This window comes from Myotis brandtii, unplaced genomic scaffold (genome assembly GCF_000412655.1).
Source record: "Myotis brandtii unplaced genomic scaffold, ASM41265v1 scaffold1403, whole genome shotgun sequence".
NCBI lineage: Eukaryota > Metazoa > Chordata > Mammalia > Chiroptera > Vespertilionidae > Myotis > Myotis brandtii.
In genome coordinates this window covers 52,055-71,793 of record NW_005355009.1, presented here as the reverse complement: position 1 = coordinate 71,793, position 19,739 = coordinate 52,055, and the positions used below count along the sequence as shown (strand labels likewise).

The 19,739-nt window shown below is 40.1% G+C and overlaps 1 protein-coding gene across 1 annotated transcript in view; it reads left to right on the top strand.

Annotated features, from left to right (window-relative positions):
• The window catches only part of LOC102241811 (ATP-binding cassette sub-family G member 2), a 37,104-nt gene extending 18,920 nt beyond the window's left edge, over positions 1 to 18,184 (top strand). Inside the window, exons 7-15 of the mRNA XM_005860813.2 lie at positions 605 to 709; positions 1,635 to 1,885; positions 6,959 to 7,041; positions 10,578 to 10,667; positions 11,247 to 11,371; positions 12,917 to 13,071; positions 14,903 to 14,992; positions 15,856 to 15,938; positions 17,868 to 18,184. Of these exons, the coding sequence (XP_005860875.1) occupies positions 605 to 709; positions 1,635 to 1,885; positions 6,959 to 7,041; positions 10,578 to 10,667; positions 11,247 to 11,371; positions 12,917 to 13,071; positions 14,903 to 14,992; positions 15,856 to 15,938; positions 17,868 to 18,015 (1,130 nt within the window). The 3' untranslated portion in view covers positions 18,016 to 18,184. The remainder of the gene's footprint in view (positions 1 to 604; positions 710 to 1,634; positions 1,886 to 6,958; positions 7,042 to 10,577; positions 10,668 to 11,246; positions 11,372 to 12,916; positions 13,072 to 14,902; positions 14,993 to 15,855; positions 15,939 to 17,867) is intronic.
• Positions 18,185 to 19,739: the final 1,555 nt, after the last annotated feature.

The window sequence follows — 19,739 nt, the reverse complement described above, 5'->3', positions numbered from 1 at the left end:
GTGAAGGTAAAGCATTCAGGTGTGCCATGCTGGTCACATCCTCTTGAGAGCGATTTGTTCTCTATGCTGTAATTATAGCATAAGAGATGATAATTTGGACCTGAATTTGGTAGGTGGAGAAGCAACCATTGCTAAAGTGGATACTGGCATTTTGGCAGTCCCTAGGTGAACCCAGAGAACAGAACCCTGGGCTGGCTTTGCTTGTTACCTTGCTTTGAGGAGCATTAATCCTACCTATAACTTTATTTCTTTTTCAACTTTTATTTTTCTTGGACTGATATTTATTTTTTTAACATGTACTGATAAACACCAGAGCATATTAATAGCTGTTTCAGATCTCATGAATTATGTCAGTAAGGCTTTGTAAGAGTTCTTTAAGGTTGGTTTGGAGTATGATTTTTGCCAGGAGACAGAATTGTTGACATATTGTGTGATTGAATATGTAAAAAGAAAGAGTAAATTAGTGAGGGCAGAAGAGAGAAAGAAGAGAGGTAGAAGTCATTATATTCTGTCTCTCCAAGCCTCATCTCCCTCACCCCCTGAAAGTGAGTCTTTATTTCCTAAGACCATCATGCTTGTGTACCTGGGTTGCCTTCTTCTGTAGGTCACCACTGTGAGCCCTATAATAACCCTGCAGACTTCTTCCTGGATGTCATTAATGGAGACTCCTCTGCTGTGGTATTAAACAGAGTGGTTGAAGATGATGAAGGTATGTGCATCTGTTTAGAGTCACAGATTACCTAATTGAATTGCCTGAAGTTCAGCAATGTGGTAGCTCATTAAAATGTAGCTTTGTGAATTATATAACTAATGTTGCCCTCTGATACCAGTTGTATCTGGTGGACCATTATCTTCTCGTTGCCCCCTCACATGGTGGAAGTGGGGAGGGAGCTCTTGGGGCCTTTTAGAAGGGTACTAACCTCATTCACAAGGGCTCTACCCTCATGACCTAATCACTCCTCAAAGGCCCCACCTTCATATATCATCACATTGGGAATGGATTTCAGCATATGAATTTTTTGGGGAAATAAACATCCAGTCTGTAATACCAGTTGGCACAGATTTTGTTGTACATGAGGATTAAAAAAATAATAAAAATAAATAAATTAATTAATTTTTTAAAAAATTACAAGTTCCTATGGAATGTTTATTTTATTTATAAATTTTCACCTGAGGATATGTTTATTGATTTTTAGAGAGAGAGGAAAGGAGAGAGAAAGACAGAGAGAGAGAGAGAGAAAGAGAGGGAGAGAGAAAGAAATATCAATCTTTTGCCTCCCACTAGGGATCAAACCTGAAACCTAGGTATGTGCCCTGACCCTTTTGGTGCATGGGGTGATGCTCCAATCAGCTGAGCAACCCGGCTGGAGTCCTATGGTAAGTTTATTTTAAAAGAATCAGGCTACAAATATTATAGTTAGGGAAAGGTCAGTGGGTTTACTCTATCCATAAGTATATGGAAGCAGTCAGACCATTAACTTATTTTTCTAATGTGTAAAGCAATGACAGGTCTAATCATTTTCATGCTAAAGCTTTAGAATTAAGATGTTAGGGAAGAATCTAAGAAAGGGGTTCCATAAAAATGGGCTAAGTTGTTTTGTTAACGTTTCCCTCTGTCCATTTTTATTCCAAAGCCCAAGAGACTGAAGAGCCTTCCAAGAGAGATAAGCCACTCATAGAAAAATTAGCTGAGTTTTATGCCAACTCTGACTTCTTCAGAGAAACGAAAGTTGAGTTAGGTCAACTCTTGGGGGATCAGAAAAAGAAGAAGAGCACAGCCTTCACAAAGATCATCTATGCCACCTCCTTCTGCCATCAAGTCAGATGGATTTCCAAGCGCTCCTTCAAAAACTTACTGGGTAATCCCCAGGCCTCCATAGCTCAGGTAACCTCACAGATATTCTAATTATGCTGTGAAATGCTCATCTGGGGACATTAGATTCTGCTATAGTCTTTTTTAGGATTATGGTTATCTTCTACTCATCCTTCTATTTATTTATACCCTCTCTATTTGTGATATAGAAACAGTCAATAGAACAAATAAAACACAATTAAGTTTTTACATATAGGGAAATTTTTTAAGTGCTTTTTTTTCTGGACTACCTAATTCAGAATTTTTATTGAGTTAGACAAGCTGTAAGAGGTCATCTTTGTAGAGAAAATTTTTTTATCAAAAAGGGAAACAAGTCTGGCGTAATGGAGTTCATTTTTTTTCTAAAACAACTATGAGGTTTATAAACAAGTAATGGGAGAGAAAATTCTTTACATTTGCTTTCAATATGTCACAACAGGCCCAATCTGAAATACAATTTTAGGCTAGCAGTGTATAAAAAGACTAGAGGCCCAGTGCATGAAATTCGTGCACTGAGAACCTGGCTTGAGAACTTGACTAGAGAACCTGGCTAGGCTGCTGATCAACTGAACGCTGTCTCCGTGTCATTTCTTCTTCGCCGACTCCATCCACACCTTTGGGAACCCCTGGACCTGCTGGGGTTGGACCCCAACAACTGGCGCAAGAACAGCTGCCATCGAGTTGAGAGCTGGTAGCGAAGGTTGGTGGAGAACCACTGCCTGCACCATTTTATCCTGTGCAAGCTCCAGGGGACGATCAGACAAGATTTTTCTTGCAAGACAAACTTACAGACTTTTCCTGCCAAGACGTCAATTTGTGTCTTAGAAAAACAGAAATACTGTGAAAGATTGAAATAACCTAAATCATCCAAAACTAAGACATACATAACGAAACAACTTCTAGTACTTATGTAGAAAAAGGACATTTATTTGTAGACATTAGAATATCAGAATTTGAAGCAACTAAGAATGTCTCTGCCAAGAAGACAAATAGCTATTACTAACCCTCCACCACCAGAATATATAAATACTAAGAAAAATGGGAGATTGACAAATCAGCTGCAGTATCTACAAAAAGTTGTCTTGAAGGCTTTATGGAAGCATAGTTTTTCCTGGCCTTTTCAGCAGCCTGTGGATGCCGTGACACTAGAGTTGCCCGATTATTACACCATTATCAAAAACCCAATGGATTTAAGTACAATTAAGAAGCGCTTGGAAAATAAGTATTATGTGGAGGCTTCAGAATGCATAGAAGACTTCAGAACAATGTTCTCGAATTGTTATTTATACAACAAGCCTGGAGATGACATTGTTCTTATGGGACAAGCTCTAGAGAATTTATTTAAACAGAAATTATTACAGATGCCAAAAGAGCAAGTTGTGGGTGGTAAGGAAAGAATAAAGAAAGGCACTCAACAACAACAACAAAAAAGAAATTCGTGCACTGGTAGGGTCCCTAGTGGCTGCCAGCTGCCAGCTGGGTACTCCTTCCCTTCCCCCAGCCAGCCTGCCCCCTGGTCAAACTCCCAGAAGAACTCCCATTGAGGGGACAATTTGCATACTATGCTTTTATTATATAGGATTTTTAATAATAATACTTTTGATAGATATAGTACCACTTAAAAACAAACAAACAAGCAAGCAAGCAAGCAAACAAACAAACAAAAAACAACCCAACTCTGGCTATATTATTATTCCATTTGAGGACCTACTGAAACAATTTAGGTTACTGCTCCCAGCTAGCTCCTTAAGCACCAATCTGGAAAGCAAGTCTTCTCACATGTCATACACCACACATTCTATATATTTAAATAACCCCTAATCGATGGCACATACTGATGAATCACTGAGAGGCATCAATCTCCAAGGCATGAGGTGACCATGTTTGGAGCCTGTTTTCAGGTCTAGGATTGAGATGAATGAAAAAGAGGCAAAAGTAAGGTGGATTTTGGACATGTCTGTATGATTTCTACTTATGGGCACTCCCAAAGATGAGTTTAATCTGGCATATGAATATTTAACTTGGGAGATGGGGGAACATATTTTCTAGGACTTTGAGTTATTACTACCTGGCCTTCTTCCCAAACATTGGAGCAATTTTAGGAGTATCTGGAACTGATGTTTCTTCAGCATCTTCCCTATCTTCACGATGTAGATCATATTCTCTTAAAAACGGGAAAATTTCAAGCAGAAACTGACAAATCTCTGTGAACACCAAACCACCAATGGTTTCCCCCTTTTTGCCTAAATGGAGTGGCCATGAAAGCTATTAAAGCCAAAGGGGACGGATATGGAGATGTAAGAGAATGTATTGTGGCCATCACATCTACGAACCAGCAGAACCTCAAAAGTGAGCAGGGGAACCCCAATGGTGATCCACCTGATAGCCATGGTCACGTGGTTTTTTTGCTCCAGGACAACCACATCCAGGGACGAAGGAACAGGAGGGACTGGACGATGTAATAGAGGATGAACAGGCAGAGGAACCACACGAGGACCCAGAGGGGCATGAATACTACCAGCCATTGTCCAGCCCTAGGGTGGTGGAGATGAACTGCAGGGTGTTGGCGGAGCACAGGATCTCCAGCTCCAGTGGCCTGTCTATGCAAAGCCCCACGCACTGGCAGCCAGAGCCCGGGGGAGAGGAAGAAGAGTGGCATGAAGACCAGAATGTCGAACATGAGCAGCAGCAGGTGGATGCCCACTGCGATCAGCCTGGCTTTGGGCCCTAACGCCTGCCCGCACCCACGGAGGTGCCTGCGTTGGCAGGGAGGTTCCATAGCCATAGAGGGGCAGGGCCACCCAGCAGCTCCACTGGATGATACCCTCCAGGCGGAGGAGCAGCGGCAGGCGAAGACGAGGAAGTTTCTGGGGTTGGAGTCCTGGAACAGGCCCCAGGGGTTCATGGCAAAGCCCCTGCCAGCCCACCTGGGCCTGCTGCTCAGCCCTGCTCTGCAGGGGTGGAGTCTACAATGCGCCCGGCCGCCTTCCCCACCCGCCTGTGCGGCCTCTGGGTGGGCAGGGGCTGCGGGGAGGAAGCCAGGCCCAGGTTGTGACCAGACCAGTGGCACGGAGCATGTGGCTGGCCTGCACTCCATGCCTATTTCAAAGGCAGTTACTGCTTGTGGTGCCCTCAGGGCTGGGGGTGGACGCTTCCTGACGGTGCCAGGAGCCTGGAGTTCATTCTTTACTGTGATTTATGCATCACTTTTTTTTTTTTTAACTTGGAAAACAACTTCAATTTCTCTTGCCTCTAAAAGTGTTTTTAAGGTGTCTTGTCCAAGTCATATATATGGCAGCTCTGGGCAGGGTGTGATTGGAGTGTGGAGCTATTTCTGCTGCACCACGATTCCGCATCTTCTGGTGCTGGGCTCCCTTCAGCTGCAGACCCCAGGCCTAGTACCTCCAGGTCACAGGCTCAGCCTATTTGCCTCCTCAGTGAACTCAGTTCCACAAAAGAAATTCTAACAATGTTCAGAGCCCTGGCAATAATAGAATAATAGAATAAGCATAGAACCTTGCATCTCTGAGCATCTGACTGGAGGGGAGGTACAGCCCTTGTTCAGATTTGTGAATACTGGAATATTAGTTTAGGGCAGGAGTAGTCAAACCTTTTTTCTAAGGACCAGATAGTGAATGTTTTAGGCTTTGCAGGCCATGTGGTCTTTGAGTCATGCAGTCAACTGCCATTTGAGGGAGAAAGCAGCCATAATCATACATAAAAATATGAGCATGGCCCGGCTGGTGTGGCTCAGTGGTTGAGCATTGACCTATGAACCAGGAGTCACGGTTTGATTCCTGGTCAGGGTACATGTCTGGGTTTTGGGTTTGTTCCCCAGTGTGGGGTGTGCAGGAGGCAGCTGATCAAGGATTCTCATCATTGATGTTTCTATCCCTCTATTCCTTTCCCTCCCTTTCTCTAAAATCCATTTTTAAAAACCTATTTGACTTAAAGTTTAAAAGAATATGAGCATGGCTGTGCTCCAATTGAACTATTCATGGACACTGAAATAAGAATTTCATATAAATTTCAAATAATCTATTAGTATTTGAATATCACAAATCACCCTTCACAGATCCTGGCCCTGTTCTCCAAGTTGGTCTGCACCATGTCTAGAGTGTGTTTGACAAGTTACTTCAAGTCTGATACCATTGCAAGGTTGTCTGACTGAGATTTTTTTTTTAACTTTGAAGGTTCCAAGGTACATGGTGGGATATTTTATTTTTCTTCTATTAGCGTTTCTTATACTTTTATATTTAATACAATTTAAAAGTACAATAAGTAGAGTTTTTTTAAACTTTAAATAAATTATATCATAATACAGTTCTTAACCCTTCACATATAGATGTGTCTTTAAGAGACATTTTAGTATTCTTAAAAACAAAGTGAGGTCCCCGTATTTCCTTATCATGCAAAATTCCAGTGTTATAAATTTTATGTGTGCTTTAAAAGTTGTTTTTAATGCTAAGAGTGACATTAAAATTTTAATATTCTGTTTTCACTTAAACCTCTTGAAACAATGCATGTTCATTAGCACAAAGGTTAAGTGTTCAGGCCAGAACTCTGAGCCACTTGAATTTTCTTTTTCTTCCCCAACAATTTGCTAGATGCTTGCACTGTTCTCTGCTCTCTGTGGCATTTCCAGGCCCAGCAGCCTGATCTGGCCCCTGAACTGGCAGTGCCTGGGAGTCCCCGGAGGAACCCAGCTTCTCCAGTAGTCTCCTTCCTTGTCCTTCAGTCTCCCCAACAACAGATATATTATTTTTAATTTTAATTTAGAAGGCAGTCTAATAGCATACACTGTTTTATATTTTTCCAAGGACTTTGGGCAAACCATTTAAATGATGTTTTTGAATACTTACATGGAGAGAATACTTAAATAGAGAGATTTGATTATAGCCATATCCCTGCTATCCCAAATAAATATATACACACTTTAACAGCTGGTAGCTCAATTTTGAAGTTGAAATGTATTTTAATAAACATTGCCTTTATAATTATTCAGAGTGTGTATATACATTTTTTGGGACATCCTATATATTATAATAATAAATGGTATGCCAAGTTTTTACCTTTAATTGAAACTCTTTTTTTCTTTTTGAAAAGATAATTGTAACAGCCTTCCTGGGGCTGGTTATAGGTGCCATTTTCTATGATCTGAAACATAACCCTGCTGGAATCCAGAACAGGTAAGTAATTTTGGATCTTGACTTTGAGAAAGCACTGTTACTTTATTCAAGGTTATGAAAGTTTATTAAAAATTTGAATTTCAGACAAGTACAGGACAAACTGAGGAGTAGGATAAATCAGTGAAGTGCAGACAGAATGGAAGAGTTAATTTTCATATATATGGAAATTTCATGTAAAAAATACAGAACATAAAATTTACCCTCCTATTCAGTTTTAGCTGTGCAGTTCCGTGGCATTAATTACAATCACATTGTTGTGCAGTCACCACCAACATAAAGTCCAGAACATTTTTCATATTTCCAAACTGAATCTCTGTACTCATTGAACAATAACTCCATACTTGCCCTTTTCCCAGCCCCTGGAAACCACCGTTATACTTTCTGTCTCAGAGTGTGACTACTGTAGGTACCTCATATAAGTGTATCATACAGTATTTGTCCTTTGTGACTGGCTTATTTGCCTGAGCATAATATCTTCAAGCCTATCCATCTTGTAGCATTTCTTCCTTTTAAAGGCTGAATAACATTCCATTGTATGGAAGCCCCATGTTTTGCTTACCCATTTATTTGTTCATGGACACTTGGGTTGCTTCCATGTTTTGGCTCTTATGAGTAATGCTGCTATGCACATGGGGGTACACATAAATGTGTTTGAGTCTCATTTTAAGTTCTTTTGGATATAAACTCAAAAATGGAGTTACTGCCCTAACTGGTTTGGCTCAGTGGATAGAACGTCGGCCTGCGGACTCAAGGGTCCCGGGTTCGATTCCGGTCAAGGGCATGTACCTTGGTTGCGGGCACATACCCAGTGGGGAGTGTGCAGGAGGCAGCTGATCGATGTTTCTCTCTCATCGATGTTTCTAACTCTCTATCCCTTCCCTTCCTCTCTGTAAAAAATCAATAAAATATATTTTTTTTAAAAAAAATGGAGTTACTGGGTCAGTTGGTAATTCTATTAATTTTTTTGAGAAACTTCCATCCTGTTTTCCTACAGCAGCTGCACCATTTTCCATTTCTATCAGCACTGCACAACGGTTCAGTTTCTCCCCAAGATGGGCAGCACCTACTGTGTTTCTTTATAATAGCCACCCTAATTGGTGTGAATTGGTATCTCTTTGTGGTTTTGATTTGTATTTCCCTAGTGATTAATGATGCTGAGCATCTCTTCATGTAGTTATTGGCCTTTTGTATGTTTTCTTTGGAGAAATGTCTACTCAAGTTCTTTGCCCATTTTTTAAATTATATTTTTTAAATTGTGGAGCTGTAAGAGTTCTTTTAAAAAAAATATTTTTATTGATTTCAGAGAGGAAGGGAGAGGGAGAGAGAGACAGAAACATCAATGATGAGAGAGAATAGTTGATCGGCTGCCTTCTGCAGGCCCCCTATTGGGGATCCAGCCCGAAAACCAGGCACGTGCCCTTGACCGGAATCAAACCCAGAACCCTTCAGTCCATAGGTTGACACTCTATCCGCTAAGCTGAATTGGCTAGGGCAGTAAGAGTTCTTTATATATTCTGGATATTAACCCCTTATTTTTTACAGATATTTTTTGACATTCTGTGGGTTGTCTTTTCACTCTGTTAAAAGTGTTCTTTGATACACATAATCCAGTTAATTACCTTTCTGGTTTTTTTTATTTGTTTGATGTAGAGAAGGTTTTTTTTTTATCTAACTGTAACATGGAGTACTAGCTTGTAAAGAATTAGAACACACTAAATTCTTTAACAAGAAGTATTTAATATTATAAAATAAATCCTTATAATTTAAAAAGGAATTTCAATATCTATGAATTTCAATTCCTTATGAACATTACTGTACTGTTAGATGTAAGACAATAAATTGAGCTGAATGTTGCCATGTCCTGTGTTTCTGAAATTAGCTAATACTTTGATATTAGGTCTTTTTGTGTCTAGAAAGTTGCATATCTGCTTGTCTACTGGCTATTTTTCATTTCTTATCAATGTATAAATATTTATTTTTCTTTTTAAAAAAATATATTTTATTGATTTTTTACAGAGAGGAAGGGAGAGGGACAGAGAGTCAGAAACATCGATGAGAGAGAAGCATCGATCAGCTGCCTCCTGCACATCCCCTACTGGGGATGTGCCCACAACCAAGGTACATGCCCTTGACCGGAATCTAACCTGGGACCCTTCAGTCCCCAGGCCGACACTCTATCCAGTGAGCCAAACCAGCCAGGGCTACTTTATTTTTCTTTAAAAACTTTTTTCTTTCTTTTTTACACATTTACTTTTAATACAGCCTGTTGTCTATGTTGTTTATTATTATTTTTATTCTTATTCTTATTAGTGTTAAAAAGTTCCTTTAATAAAGAAACAATTCCTTTGTCTATGGACTCATTGTGTTTAGGGTTGCACACTTGGGTTTACATTTTTAAAAAATGCTCTCTTAATTTTGTGTCATTTAAATAATGCACCACTTCATCTCTTTTAGTATACACTCACATACTCAATGTTAATTAAATTATTTGGTTGTGCTAGGAAGTGCAACACTGTTTTGGAGATGCTGGCATGCTTCCATAAAATGTATAGTTCTATCAAAGTACAGATGAAATGAATACTTTCCTTTTTGAACCTTAATTACTTTACGGAGAGAGAAACATTAATAGTCTTCCTTTTTCATACATGTACAAATTAATTTTTCCTTTAGAGGCATGATTGGCTTTCGTTTTGAGCACATTGGAAACCATGCTGACAGTGGGTTATCCAGGATAATATGAAAGTTTTCCTGATGATTGTGTGGTGAATGTATATAATGAGGTATTGCTAGAGGTTTCCCTACACTCTTTCATTTTGACTCCTCATTCTTAGTTTCTTCTTTACTCAACTTTGACAAAGTGGCTAATGGAGGTTTTAACCTTTGCAGACTTTCTTTATTTGGCTATTTCTACATTAGGATGGTACTTGTGTTTTTGTTAGTTCAAATGAATGGTGGTAGCATGTTTATGACCTAGGTAATCATCACCTTGGCTGCCATAACAAAGAACCACAGATGGGATGGGTTAAACAACAGAAATGTATTTTTTACAATTCTAGAGAGTAGGATGCCAATATGTTTGGGTTCTGATGAAGACGCTCTTCTGGCTTGCTCCTTCCTGCTGCGTCCTTGCATGGCACAGAGAGAACTCTGAAAAATCTCCCTTTTTTCTAAGGGCACTAATGTTGTCATGAGGGACTTACCCTCAAGACCTCATCTAAACTTACTTACCTTCCAAAGATGCCACCTCTAAATATCACATTGAGGGGTAGGGTTTCAACATAGGGAGGGCACAATTCAATCCATGCCAACCCAGGACTATGACATTCAAACTGTGCTCTATGGAGTCCCAGGGGCACCACTGTGGAGACACTGGGATGGGGAGAGGTCTGAGGGGACTCACTCTTTCCCTCCCTCACTGTTTTAACCTGAGCAGTTAATGTCGTAAGATATCATGTGAGGAAACAGTTCAGCAGGTAGGAATGATCTAAGAACGTGTAACTGACTGCAGTGCTTTTCTTCCCCTTCTCTCACCGCAGAGCTGGGGTGCTCTTCTTCCTGACCACCAACCAGTGTTTCAGCAGCATAACATCTGTGGAGCTCTTCGTGGTGGAGAAGAAGCTCTTCATGTGAGTGTGGCTCTGTTCTGGGAAGGGCGCTGTCCAGTGTCAGGGCTGTTGGTCAAACTGGTCACATCCAGAAGTTGGCCACGGATTGGTCCCTGAGATTACCAGTGTTCATTGAGAAAAAGCAGCCTGGGGCTGGGAGGGAAATCATGAGCATGTGGGGCCTGAGACCAAGGGGAAAGGGAGTTTAAAGATTAGGGCACAGCCACAAGGACAACGGTACAGAGAATGCAAGCAATGGAGGTTGAAAAGGATCTATTTGTTTTAGCAAATAAGAAGTCATGAGGACCTTGACACAAAAAGTTTGAGGGGCTTGGTAGAGAGAAAGTAGTGGGATGAATTGTAAATTGAAGAGGGGTCCTTGCACAGAGCTCTTGGGAACCAGGTCTCAGGGGCGGCATGCACCTGAGATGATGCCTGATGCCGACTGGGTGAAGGTGGTGGGTTAACCTGGAGGATGTGAGAAGCTGTAGTTGTTAGACCCCTGCTGGCAGCAGAAATCAGGACAGCAAATGGTTTAATCATCCGGTCTGTGCCTTCTTAAACTAAAGTGGGATGCATCATGTGTATTTTTGTTTTTAGACATGAATATATCAGTGGATACTACAGAGTGTCATCTTATTTCTTTGGGAAACTCCTATCTGATTTACTGCCGATGAGGATGATACCAAGTATCATATTTACTTGCACAATATACTTCTTGTTAGGTAAGCAATAAGACAGACAGTATGAGTCTATAGTCTTGGATGTGAGAGGAAGTTAATTTTTTTTTTTGTAAGCATGTATTTGGTCCCCAAAACTATAAACCATGCCATGATATAAGGAAGCATCTATCTATTTTGTACCCTCTGAAGTAACTTTTCTCTGAGGATATTTATGTCAAGACTTTAAATAAACATCCAGGACTGCTGGCTCCCAACCGCTCACCTGCCTGCCTGCCTGATTGCCCCTAACACTTCTGCCTGCCAGCCTGATCGACTCTTAACTGCTCCCCTGCAGGCCTGGTTGCCCCCAACTGCCCTCCCCTGCAGACTTGGTCCCCCCTAACTGCCCTCCCCTGCAGGCCTGGTCCCCTCCAACTGCCCACCCCTGCAGGCCTGGTCGCTCCCAACTGCCCTCCTCTGCCAGCCCACACCCCTAACTGCCCTCCCCTGCAGGTCTGATTGCCCCCAACTGCCTTCCCCTGCTGGCTATCTTGTGTCCACATGGGGGCAGCCATCTTGTGTGTTGGAGTGATGGTCAATTTGCATATTACCTCTTTATTCGATAGGATATTTTACTCAGTGATGGTATGTGTCATATACAGACATGGAAAGAATTCATAAACTATTTGAGACTGTGCTGGAGGAGCTGGAGCTGGGGAATTTATATATATATATATGGTGAAAGAATGAGACTTTGGGGTGTATTGCTTTAATAAAAATACTTTTTAAATAGATGTAGACGGATTCATTTGTGCATTGTGTTTAGGCTTCTCCAGGCTTGGACTTCCATATATTTCACTGTATATATACACACACAACAGAAATATATATATTTTTTACAAAACACTATAGGGAAAGATCCACTGAAAGAGTTTAAACTTTCATTTTACAAATAGGGGTGTGTCTTAAACAATTAGGCACAGAACCTGGATCCTCAGCTCCTGACTAGTGTTCTTGTGGCTGCTCCAATACCTTCAGAGTGTATGAGCTGCAATAGTGCCCCATTATAGCTATATAGTAGTTTTGTGAAACTTCATTTAACCCCACCCTCAATCCCAAGCTCTGTGGTGTTTGTCTCAGAGACCTGGCAGCACTCCCTCAGAGAGTGAAATGCCTGGAGGTCATGGGATCCTGATCTCCCAGTTTCTCCACTGTCACTGCTACAGCAAACTGTGAGGAAGATGATATCTGGGGGGAAAGCATGTGCTCTTGACAAGATTCCTTCTTAGCGAGAAGGCAGAATTCTGGCCAGGTGTGTAGCCTCCAGCCCTCCACCTCAGCTCTCAGAAATTGGTAATAATTGTGCAACAGGGAGATTAGGAGTTACATGAAAATGTGCTTATGCAGTAGTATCAAAAAGAAAACTGTATGATATTTTTATACAGTTATATTTGAGGGGGGGCAATGAAATTGGTGACTCACGGTGGTTCGATAGAGGATGAATTTTTTTAAATCTGATATTCATTTCTCTAAATATTTACACAATAAACAATTCCCTAACACACAGGGACCTAGGTGGTTGGATTAACCCCCTCTTTCCTTCCTAAGGATTGAAACCGAAGGTGGAGGCCTTCTTCATCATGATATTTACCCTTATGATTGTGGCTTACTCGGCCAGTTCTATGGCACTGGCCATAGCAGCAGGTCAGAGTGTGGTATCCATAGCAACCCTTCTCATGACCATCTCCTTTGTGTTTATGATGGTGAGTAGGAACTGTGCTTCTCTGAGAAACAATTATTTCCCCCTCACCCCCATTTCTTCTGCAAATTTGCCTGTCTTAGAAAACTTGTTTTGGGGATTTTGTCAATGGGCCTCTTAGCTTTAAGGAAACCATATATTTAAATATAACATATTAGAGAATGTGCCAGCTTTTCCACAACCTTTTTGTGTGTGTGCTACTGTTCTAATATAATTATTATAACTTTAGTTAGCATGTTGTTACAAATGAGATTTTTAAAAAATGCTTCTTGGTGACGTACAGTGAAAACTTGATGACTGGGAACTTCAAAACAGAAAAATTTTGATTGGAAGTTTCCCTCATAGAAATGGCAGGTTCATTGCCTGACTTCCATGCTGGTGTTAGAGAACTGCTGGCTTATTTTCCCAGAAACTGAGAGGGTTTATTTGGATCAAATACTTTCCAAGGGAAAAGCTAAGCTCCATGAGAAATTGAATAGTGTGTGGCATGGATAGTCTATCTTGATTTCTTCTATATTTTGAAAAGGAACATTTTAAAAATGGCAAAATATTCCAAGTAAGCATATCTTAATAAAAATACAATTTTCTGAATTAAAAAAAAAAGAAGAAATATTCCAAAGTCCACACAGCCAGCCTTTCTGGGTTCCTGACATTCTTTTGTATCAATATATTTCTGGTTACCTTTTTTGAAATGGTTACTTAATCCTATCTTATATGCCCCTTAATTTTGCATGCACATGGATGAATGAACAGGTGAAGGGAACCAGTTAGCACATTAACCCATAACATATTAAGTGAATGGGAATGCTTAGCCTATTTACTTACTACACATCTTTCCTGCTAGAGTAGGAGTAGATGTCTTTAAAAGTTTACAAACAGCACACTCTTGCCATTGAAAACTACCAATCTAAACATTATTGAGAAAGTGATAAACCTTGGGACAATTTTCTATAATGTCATCCAATAAATAAAATATCTTTCAATATATAAACATGTTTTATTTTAGGTATTAGATGCTATGGTTTATTAGTATTTAATGGTTTATAAATAGAATTTTAAAGCCACATATAAAACTGTATTTTACTGAGAGATGTTACATATTAAAGCACTTTGTTGGATCAAGTTGAAGAATATGTATTTCCAACAGCATCAGTTCTTGTTATGCCCATCTTCTCATGGGAAGTGCCAGTTAGAAGTTTTGCATGAACCTCTTCTTATGTAGCCATCTCCTGCTGGAGCAGTCCTTCCTGGGGTCTCCATGGCAATACCGCTTTTTTGTAACTTGAAATGAAGGTATTGGTTTTGTTTTATGCTGCACTTCACATTACACAGTACTAGTCCTAAGCTTTGGGTTATTTTAAGCATCCATTCTGAACTCCAAATTATTCCTAAAGTCATTTGGAGATGGAATGCAAACCCTGTGGATCAGAAAGCTTACTGTGTTAAGGAAGTATAGAGGCCCACCAGGTGCTCAGGATATGTTCTGGGGTGTCCATTGGTGGGAACATAGTGGTTGCATCATTACAACAGTCGGGACCATGGCCTTCCATTGTGTGCTGTTACAGAGAGAAGTAAAAGCCTTGACAATTAAGGATCTTCCCATTCAATGAAACATAGATACATTGTCATTCCTTCACAGCCACAAACAGCCTCAGCTAAGAGAGGAATACACATGCAAAGAGGACATGGTAAGCCTTTAGAGCAGTGGAAGAAATTTTAAGAAAGTGTTGGCCTTAGCAGAAATGGTTACAGTGTTGTAGGGGGTTAAAGAGGGTAAGCTTTAGAATTCATGAAATCACTCTTCCAGTTCTGATTGCTGGGATTTTCTCTTGTAGATTTTCTCAGGGCTGTTGGTCAATCTCACAACCGTTGTGCCTTGGCTCTCATGGCTTCAGTACTTGAGCATTCCTCGGTATGGCTATGCGGTAAGTTCTCTTCTGTCCCTGTGACTGGTCCATTGTTCCCAAGCTGGGACAAGCAGAAGAAGCCTGACCATCTCATGTCCCCAGACATGAGCTGTGGAGGTCTCCCAGGAATTTTCTTTTAGGAGCAGTGATGGAACCTTTCCTGTTAAGCCTTGAGCCACCTTGATGATCACCTGGCTTTCCCCAGTCACCCTGAGGTGTGAGGGAGGTGAAGGGTAGGGTCTAACTCATAGTGAAGCAGGAAGATTGACTAACTGATGTAAAGACTGTTGTTGGTTTTCAGTTCAATAAGGAAATACATGAGAGGATGAGAGTCTAGAATACATGTTTTATATTGTGAGGGAAATTAGAAGAAAAACCAAAACTACGTAATATTCATAGCCACTATTGGCTTTAAAACCTAATTAACTCTGAAGAAAACTTAATATATTATAATTGAATTTCTTATTACCAAGAATTATACCTGATTTTGATTAAAACAAACAAACACAAGAATCATATAAAATATGTTACCATAAATTAACAACAGTCATTGAGTATCAAGGCATCATTTTTGTTACCGTGTTTATGGGCTTACAACATTGGGGGGAGAAGGAGGAAGGTGCTATGCACTAATATAGCCAGAGGTCTCTGGCAGAATACTTTCTTTTCTTTGTTAGAAGCCAAAAATCCCACCCCCATTCCTCCTGACTACCAGGAACAATCATTTTAGTTGCTCTGGTGTGACAAAGACTGTGAATGTAAGGCTTGATTTGTTTTCAGAAATAACAATAAAGATTAAACTAGGAGATGACCTTGTGATAATTCTTTGGAGACTTTGACATTAAAACTATTTACCTTGCCCACTCCCTCTTGTGTTATAGGCTTTGCAGCATAATGAATTTTTGGGACTACACTTCTGCCCGGGACTCAATGTCACAGCAAACAATACCTGTGACTTTGCAACGTAAGTGATGCATTTGGTTACTGTTTGGTGGGATGGAGAAAGGCCACTGGGCTGAGCTGGAATGAGTGCTTTCAGGGACCCTGGCTTCTCTGAGACTGAGTTTTCTTATCTGTAAAGTGAGTTGTTGTCCACTCATGCATTAGAAAGTATGGTACAACTCCTAGTATCGACTATGGTCAAAATTGTGTTTAAGTTGGAGACATGTTTCTTATGGGCTTTTTAAAAGTTCCTTTTGCTGTTTTCCCTGTGGGTGTGAGATTTGATTTTCAGAACATTTGCTTTTGGAATGAGCTGTGTTGATATTTTAGCAAGGCCTTACAGGGCGGCACTGTCTGGATTACGTAACCTCTATGGGTCCATAACGTTAAGGCTTTCCTGCCACGGTCCTGGTACTTGTCTTTTCCTCCTGCATTTAGGAAACATCATAAAACCAGTCTGCACAGTTTCTGTGTTTGTTTTTTAAACTGACGTGGCATACTGCTAATGGAAGGACTGTACATCTTTCATTAAGCTGAGAAGGAAATCCCATTTTTTTAAAATAATGTCAATAAAATAGAAATGCAGATTTTAATAAAATTAGGGGATGTTTTTGAAAGTGACGCTTTCCTCTTCAACGATTATTGCTAAGGGTTTGATTTCGAAACATTAATTAATGGGATGCTGGTATCCTAAGTCTCATGATCATTCAAGTAGATCAGAAATAATTCTGAATAACAGCACAAATTGCTATTTTGAAGAACAGTTGGCTTTTGAATAACACAGGTTAGAACTCTGTGGGTACACTTATAAGGGGACTTTATTTTTAAGTAAATACTGTGAATGTATTTTCTCTTACTATTTTCTTATTGACATTTTCTTTTCTTTAGCTTATGGTATTGTAAGAATATAGTATCTAATACATATAGCATACAAAACATGTATTAATCGACTGTTATATCATCAGTAAGGCTTTCTCTGGTCAACAGTAGGCTATTGGTAGTTAAATTTGAAGGGAGTTAAAAGTTATATGTAAATATTTGACTGTGTATGGGGGTCAGCATCCCTAACCCCACATTGTTCAAGGGTCAACTCTATTGCCAGGAAACCTCTAGGGAGGAAGAGGTTTCTTTATCCTGACTAAGCCCCTCTTTTGATCTGGGTGTGACGTGTTTCAGAACTGCTAAGTTCCAGGAGTCACACAGCAATGGTACCTACCAGACAAGAATGGTGGCTGTGCCAGTTATTTTTAGTACCAGGTGCTCATCTAACCCGTGGCAGGGCTCCTCCTTCCCGCTCTACTCCAGCTTCCCCTGAGGCCTCACCTGATACCTGGGCCTGCGGTGATGCCCTGTGGCTGAGGTGTGCCAGGCTCATCCGGGTCTTTGTCCTAGAGCTGTGGGAGTTCAACAGTCAGGAAGCCCTTCTCCACCTCTTTTCCTAGTTTTGCATTCCTTTGTGTGGCTGATTTGTGGGTAATGCGCTCTATAAAGAGCCTTGACCATGTTTGCAAGGGCCTATGTGTCATCTGTGAAAGCGGAGGATTTCTCTTTTAGGAGAAGTGAAAATTTACTTGATAAACATTTCTGCCTTTGAAGAGAGCAATTCATAGATTGGGAGCCAAATGAATCTGGAGAGGATAGCAACTTGGTTCAAAGTGTGAGCCTGTGGACTTGGCCAAGTTCCTTAAACCTCAGTCTCTTCATCTTTTAAATGTGTATAATATCCACCCCACTGAGTTGTTTTAGGGGTTAACTAAACTGTGATATGCAGGTTGCCTATCCTGGTAGCTAGCAGAATTGTAAGTACTCATTGACTGTTACCTGTTATATATGAAGGGATAGTTATTTCAGACTTGGCAATCTATAGGCTTCTTTAAGGAACAGCAACTATATTGAGTAAAATTGGACAGAAGCTAAGAATGCAGTCATATTCTTTTCTGTTGAATTTCAGATGTACCGGAGAAGAATTCTTGGTAAACCAGGGCATCGATCTCTCACCGTGGGGCCTGTGGAAGAATCATGTAGCCTTGGCATGCATGATCGTTATCTTCCTTACAATTGCCTACCTAAAATTGCTGTTTCTTAAAAAATATACTTAAATTCCTCTTTAATTTACATGATTTATGTACATATTACAAGGGGAGCACCTAGCGCTGGCTGGGTATCTCGGTTGTTTAGAATGTGGTCCGATATACCAAGGCTGTGGGTTCAGTCTAAGGTCAGGGCACACACAAGAAGCAATCAATGCATGCATCAATAAGTGGAACAACAAACTGATGCTTTCTCAAATCAATCAATAAAAAACTAAAATAAAAAGGGAGCATCTTGATTTAAGTATTCATTGGCGTTTTTTGTTGTCTTCTTTTCATTTGCCATCATATTATTGTTCAGCCAGAATTTTTTTCAGTAAAAACCTTCATAAAAATCATAATAAACTGAAAGAACCCAAGTCATAAACTAGTGATATTATATATTGTTTATTAGTTCATCTGGTGAGACAGTAACCACATGAGAGAAATCTGGTTTAATATATTGTCTTAAAATAATTGAACTGTAGAGAGAGACTCGTGAAAAGTCACTAATACCTGTTAGCAGCTTCATCTTTAAGCTGAGTAGGTGTGCCGATTGCCCTCCAGCTTCCATATAATATGAGTTTATGATCTGCCATTATTTAACAAATAAGAAATAACAACTGTATTGATGCTGTATTGGAAGTATGAAATCTAAACTATGTTGGAAAAACCAGAGTTATTTATAGGATAAAAAAAGCCATTATAAAGAAAAAAGCTTTGATAAACCTTGAAAGGTTAGTAGAACTTACTGAGGTTTCTCTGAGGTGGAATTAGATGATCTCAGGGATCGTGGCTGGGCCTTAGGCTGTAGGTGCAGAGAGCCAGGCCCCGGTGACTGAGGCTTCCTGGGGCAGTTCAGTGCTTCCGTGCATGAGATCACCGGGAACTTTGCTCACATACAGGTGTCTGGGCCCTGTGAGCCCTGACATGTCAGTCTCTCCAGGGCACCTCCATAAAGAACTGTTCATACCAGGAGTTGGTAACTTCTAAGATCCTGAATATTTTAGACTTATGATATAATAACTGTTATAACTGGCCCTATTCAGGTTTTTTTCTTCCTTCACATACTTCTCACTTATTTATACATCCTCTCTTCATGCTAACTTTTACCAATAATAGGGAAGGGTTCTTCTTTTTTTATTGAAGGGTAATATAGGGAAAAGTACAGTTTAGTGAATTATCATAAAAGGAACAGGCCATGCAACCACCAATCCAGGTCAAGGAGTAGACATTCCAGCATCTAGAAGCCTCACTTGTGCCCCTGTCCCAGTCACTACTTTCCCACTTCTCTCTGGGTTATTTTTTTTCCAGCGTATTTTTATTGATTTCAGAGAGGAAATCATTTTAGATATCATTTAGCATCAACAGGAGTCCTGCCATGTTGTTGCAATATTTGCCTGGGGACATAGCATTGTATTTTTATCTTTGAACTTGAAGGAACATTTTTCTTCTTTTTTTAAATGACATTTGATTAATGCATTATGTTATAAAATATTATCACACTCTCTCTTTACCTGATTATTATCTAACCATTGGGGTTAATCAGTTTTTTCTGTTCTTGGTACAGTTCTTTCTTTTTACACAAGCCAGGCTTACCCACAGGTTTTTAAATATTTTTTGTTTGTTTGTTGATTTCAGAGAGGAAGGTAGAGGGAAAGAGAGAGACAGAAACATCAATGATGAGAGAGAGAATCATTGATTGGCTGCCTCCTGCACGCCTCCTACTGGGGATCAAACCAGGGCATGTGCCC